General features: G+C 37.7%; 1 protein-coding gene across 1 annotated transcript in view; it reads left to right on the forward strand.

The window, feature by feature from the left end:
- LOC121526592 (calpain-1 catalytic subunit-like) overlaps positions 1-5,376 on the forward strand; it is a 26,105-nt gene extending 20,729 nt beyond the window's left edge. Inside the window, exons 15-21 of the mRNA XM_041813238.1 lie at positions 523-580; positions 696-757; positions 963-1,031; positions 1,179-1,257; positions 3,564-3,677; positions 5,063-5,115; positions 5,350-5,376. Coding sequence (XP_041669172.1) covers positions 523-580; positions 696-757; positions 963-1,031; positions 1,179-1,257; positions 3,564-3,677; positions 5,063-5,115; positions 5,350-5,376 — 462 coding nt within the window. The remainder of the gene's footprint in view (positions 1-522; positions 581-695; positions 758-962; positions 1,032-1,178; positions 1,258-3,563; positions 3,678-5,062; positions 5,116-5,349) is intronic.
- The last annotated feature ends 446 nt before the right edge of the window (positions 5,377-5,822 follow it).

Raw genomic sequence — 5,822 nt, forward strand, 5'->3', positions numbered from 1 at the left:
GTATTCATCCTTGAACTGTTCCACATTTCTTCACCTTACAACCACAAACATAAATATATTTTAGTGGGATTTTGCCTGATAAATCAACATGAAGTGGTGCATAATTGTGAAGTAGAAGGAAAATTATTCATGACTTCAAAATTCTTTTACAAATAAAAATCTGACAAGTGTGGTGTGAAAAAAGTATTTTTAAAAAGCAAAGTTGGTAGAGGCAGACCCCTAAAGACCTGCAGCTGTAAGTGCAGCCAAAGGTGGATCTACAAGGTCCTGACTCCAGGGGGCTGAAGACTGAATACACCACACTTGTCAGATTTTTATTTGTAAAATATGTGGAAGCAATGAATTATTTTCCTTCTACTTCACAATTATGTACCACTTTATGTTCATCTGTCAGGCAAAATCCCACTGAAATATATTTATGTTGTGGTTGTAAGGTGAAGAAATGTGCAACAGTCCAAGGATGAATACTTCTGTATCTACACAACTGAATACTCATGAACTTTATTTCCATTTCTTCCAAAGTATGAGGAGGTTGACGCTGAGCAGCTCCAGAAAATTCTGAATGAGAAAATCCTGAAAGGTTTGAGTTCTAGTCCTGTAACTGAGTAAAACATGTTGAGTGATCTTCTGTTGGTCAGAGCTACAGTGCTGTTATGTTGAAGTCAAACTAAATGTTTCATCTTCTCTGCTGTTAGGACACTCGAGCTCTGGAGGTTTCAGCGTTGATGCCTGTCGTAGCATGGTCGCTCTGATGGATGTATCCTTTTATTTGGTTTCTATCCAGCTCTCTCTCTTTTTCCCAAAGGAGGACTTTGGTTCAGTAAATATGGTTATGTAAAACGTCAAACCTGCCACGGCCTGCTTAACCTTTAGTTGAATGAACACACGCAAATGATTTAAAGGTCATGAGAATTTCATGGGGTGACATGTGCTGCTATAACACCTTAATCATGGGTTCTCAGACGTCAATCACTGGCAAACTGAACACTGAGGAATTTCTCCGTTTATGGAAGAAGATCATCTCATTAAAGGTGAGGAAAACCCACGAGGGTACAAAATGTTCAACTCAAACAAAGCGCTGATGAATAAGCATGCATGGTTATGAAAGATCATGTTTTACCTGAGCTGGTGTGTATTCTTCTTGTTTTCTGCTGAGATTAACATAAATGTTTTTTTAGGAAATATTTCAGCGCACGGATGTTTCACAGTCAGGGACACTCTCACTGAATGAGCTCCGAAATGCAATCATGGCTTCAGGTAGATGCCATTCTTTCTACAATATCAACTAAAAGTGTCTAAAATAATGTGAAGGAAGGTTTTCTTTCTGATTCATTTGTCTCTCTGCTTGTGGCTGAAGAAAAGGGAAAACGGATCAAAATGTCTCAATAGAATAATAAAAGTTTTATCAGGATTTCTATATTTGGAGTTTTTATTTACCTGTAGTTGTTGAAAAGAAGTCCTTCTTCAGCCTCGCTGATTACCAGAGGATGTCTACACTGAATCTCTGTCTCTGTTGTTCCTGAAAGAACCCACATCACAAAAATGGTCCTCTTGACCTTTTCCACCTCCGAAGAGCGATAAACCAACAGTGAAGCAGTCTTTTTCTCAGACCAGGGGTCCTCAACCTTTTCAGCCTGAGACCCCCAAAATAAAGGTGTCAGAGACCTGAGGGTAGCTGAACACAGCCAAGAACATTCTAGAATAGTCAAGGCCGACCACTAGTGGGACAATGTCCCAGCCAAACTGGGGGCCAGCAAAACCATGGTCCATTGTAAAGTTAGGCTGTGGTATTTTACATTTAACCTGAATAATAACCACTCTATTCAAAGAAACAATTATTTATTCATTTGTGTTGTAAGTAGGCCTCTTAAAAATGTAAACCCTTTTGTTAAAAACAGATTAAAATACATTAAAAATAGCTCAAATGGATTAATAACGGCAAAAAAAAGCTGGGAAAGGTGGTGAAATTCAAGTTTAAGAGTAGCAGAAATGGGTTAGAAGTGACAAAAATTGGATAGAAGTGGCATAAAAATCACCAAAAATGGCAAAAATTGGTTGAAGTGGCAAAAACAGGCATATCAAGTGATAAAAGGGGATTAAAAAAGTGGTAAAGAGGGGTTAATGGTGGCAATAAAGGGTCAACAGGGCCAACAATAGGCAGAGGGCAGTAAGATTTGGTTTAGAAGTGGCAAAAACAGGCAGAAAAAGTGGTGGAAAGGGTTTAAAACTGACAGAAAATGGGTTTTAGGAGGCAAAAATGTGTTAAAATTTAGCAAAGTTGGTGTAACGTGGCAACGGTGTAGATTTAAAAATATTCCTATCTTTTAAGGCACCTGGAGACCCTCTCTCAGGGTCTCGGGACCCCCAATGGGGACCCGACCCAAAGGTTGAGAACCACTGATTTAGACTAGTGCAGTGCTTTACCCAGCCAGCTGCTGTATCAGGCAGCTCAGTTCAGTCATTGGTGTCTGCCTTAGTCTTAATGCAGGTTCCCTCATAGAAGTCCTCAGGAACTGGTTTCACTTCCTGAAATGGGTTGGTCTTGGTGTTAGGACTAGTTCTCTGAGGTCCGGTCCCTAAGGGAAGATCTGAGCCTGAAACAGACACAACCTGAAGGCCCCAGGAAGTGCTATTGCCACTTCGATCTGTTTTTGCCACTTTTCACTTCTTAGATTGTGGCTGTTAGAAAGGAAAAAGGCAGTTTTTAACCATATGGCTCTTTGGTTGAGTAACGCCGGGATAAAGACTAGCAGCAAAACTACCTGGTCCAGGTCTGAGCCAGTCTATGAGCTATTTCAGACAACAGTTTAAAGACTACAGCAGACTACCTAAGGACTGGTCCAGGTCTGAGCCAGTCTATGAGCTATTTCAGACAACAGTTTAAAGACTACAGCAGACTACCTAAGGACTGGTCCAGGTCTGAGCCAGTCTATGAGCTTTATCAGACAACAGTTTAAAGACTACAGCAGACTACCTAAGGACTGGTCCAGGTCTGAGCCAGTCTATGAGCTTTATCAGACAACAGTTTAAAGACTACAGCAGACTACCTAAGGACTGGTCCAGGTCTGAGCCAGTCTATGAGCTTTATCAGACAACAGTTTAAAGACTACAGCAGACTACCTAAGGACTGGTCCAGGTCTGAGCGAGTCCAAACTTGTAAGAAAAACGTTCACATTTTAGTTGAAACAGCATTTACCTGCTTCTTAATGTAACATTTGTTAAATTCTTGACCAGTTATTGAGCTTTTTTTGTTACATGTTTTTGTTTCACTATCAGCTCTAGCAAGGCAGAATTAACAATCAAAAGAATAAATCTGATGAAGCTGAGTCTGTGTGGACGACACACAAAGCCCTAAAACAACACACTGATACAGAAGAAGCTGAAAGGTTCATTACTCATTAATAGTTTTAACAAGTGCTTTGTCTGTTTCTAAATCAGACCTGTGTAAAAGTACTTCATTGTTCAAAGTCATGAAAAAACAATCATTTTTGGAGATTTGTGTAAAAAGATCAGTCTTCACCTTGACCTCCTGATAAAATCACGTCTGTTTTTCTCTGACACAGGAATGAGGATCAGTGATGAGATGCTGAACTTGATGGCTCTGCGTTACGGCTCCTCTGGACAGCTCTCTCTCCAGAGTTTCATCAGTGTCGGCCTTCGATTTGACTGCATGACTAGTAAGAAATGTTCATTTTAAAGATCCTGTACAGTGAAATCAACGTTTTTGTCCTGACACACTTATGTTAGAACAAGGGTGTCAAACTCAAGGCCCGAGGGCCAAATCCGGCCTGAGGTACAGTCATACCCGGCCCACCAGATCAGATCATATTCCTATTATAACTGGCCCTAAAATATGAGGTCTGCAGATTTCCTTCAGTATAAAAATGTAAACCTAACCTTGATGATATCAAGGAAAGAAATATGAATGTAAAAAGAAATTTAAGGAGTAAAAATAATTAGATCAAAAGAAATGTGGGAAATTCATTTGTGTTTTCATTTCATAATTTCAATTTTGCACAGCACAATTATGAATACTATCTGTTATTTAGACTTTTTTCTCATATTTTGACCTTTAACATTTATTATTTGGACTTTTAGATAATATTTAGGCTTTTTAAATTCATCATTTTGATTTTTTTCTCATATTTTGACCTTTTACATTAATTATTTGGACTTTTAGCTAATATTAAGCTTTTTTAATTTATTATTTTGATTCTTTTCATCTCACATTTTAACCTTTCACATTCTTTATTTGGACTTTTAGATAATATTTAGGGTTTTTAAATTTAATAATTGTATTTTTTTATCTCACATTTTGACCTTTTAAATTCTTTATTTGGACTTTGAGCTAATATTTAGGTTTTTTTTAATTTATTGTTTTGAATTTGTATCCCATATTTTGACCTTTTACATTTATTATATGGACTTTTCTCTCATATTTAGACTTTTTTAATTTATCATTTTGATTTTTTATCTCATATTTTGACTTTGTCACTTTATTATTTTGGCTTTTGGCTAATATTCTGGTTTTTTCTATTTATAATTGACTTTTTATCCCATATTTTGACATTTTAGATTCACAATTTTGAATTTGAAGTTATATTTGTGCTTCAAAAACATGATTGTGACTTTCGTTTTTATATATTTACCTTTAAAAGCATTATCTTAACATCTAATTTTGTGTTTTGACCTTTTGCACTAATAAGTTTGAATTTTTCTCTCAGATTTTGAACCTTTTAACATCATTTTGACTTTTAAATCCCAGAATTATTTATCATCAGTGCTTATTTTCTCCCAATAATGTATTACCGGGGGAAATGAGGTTGACAGTCTGGTTTAATGTGGACCCTGTTAGGCCCTCAGGTTAGACCTTAGTCCAGAATCTAGACCCCCCTGTGTGTGAATCTGGTTGCTAAACACATAAAAACACTGAGATCTACATGTGAGTGAATTCTGGATTTAGACTGTGAGAGAGTTTTTCACCTCTTTCCTGTCGGGGTTTAATGTGGGCGGGGCTAATATGTGGGGTCATGTGATAACGACTTTTTCTCTTTTTCTAAAGAAATCTTCAGCCAGTTGTCAGATGGTGCTGCTATGACTCTTCGTGAAACAGAGGTAAGGAAACGTCTAAATCCACAGTCGTGTCTGTGTTTTGTTTAAAAATAAAATTTTAACGTTTTTAATCCGTATACCTTTGGACTTTAATACCCTATATTCATCAGCGGTGTTCCAGGATGTATTACAAGCTTTCCATTCATTTAAAATGGTCTGTGATAAAATGATCTGGTTTTAAATATTGCTGAAGACATTCTGAAGTTTGTTTCTAATCGACTCATTATTCATTTTCAGTGGCTGTACCTTTCCATGTACACTTAACCCCACAGAGAAGATCCTCTACAGGACTGACATGGAATCAGCGTGGCAGTGAATGTGAAAGAAAAAATACATAAAAGTGATGAACATGCATGTGCTTTTTCATGGTGAGGTTTTGAGTGCATCCAAACCTGTGGCTTCAGTGACGTGTTCTCTTTCCTCAACCTTTTCCCTCCTGCAACACAAAACCAGAGAACAAAGAGAGTAAAGCACTGTCTGAAACACTGAAGAGGACCAGTCTCAGAAACGATCTTCAGTTATTTACCATACATATCGTAGCATCACTGCTTAGAGCAGTGGTTCTCAACCTTGGGGTCGGGACCCCCATGAGGGTCACGAGACACTGAGAGGGGGGTCTCCAGATGCCCTAAAAAACTATTTTTTAAATGACACTGTTGCCAGTTTACACCAAGTTTGTCAAATTTGAACTCCTTTTCATTATTTTTCCC

Source organism: Cheilinus undulatus, linkage group 18 (genome assembly GCF_018320785.1).
Source record: "Cheilinus undulatus linkage group 18, ASM1832078v1, whole genome shotgun sequence".
Classification (NCBI taxonomy): Eukaryota; Metazoa; Chordata; class Actinopteri; order Labriformes; family Labridae; genus Cheilinus; species Cheilinus undulatus.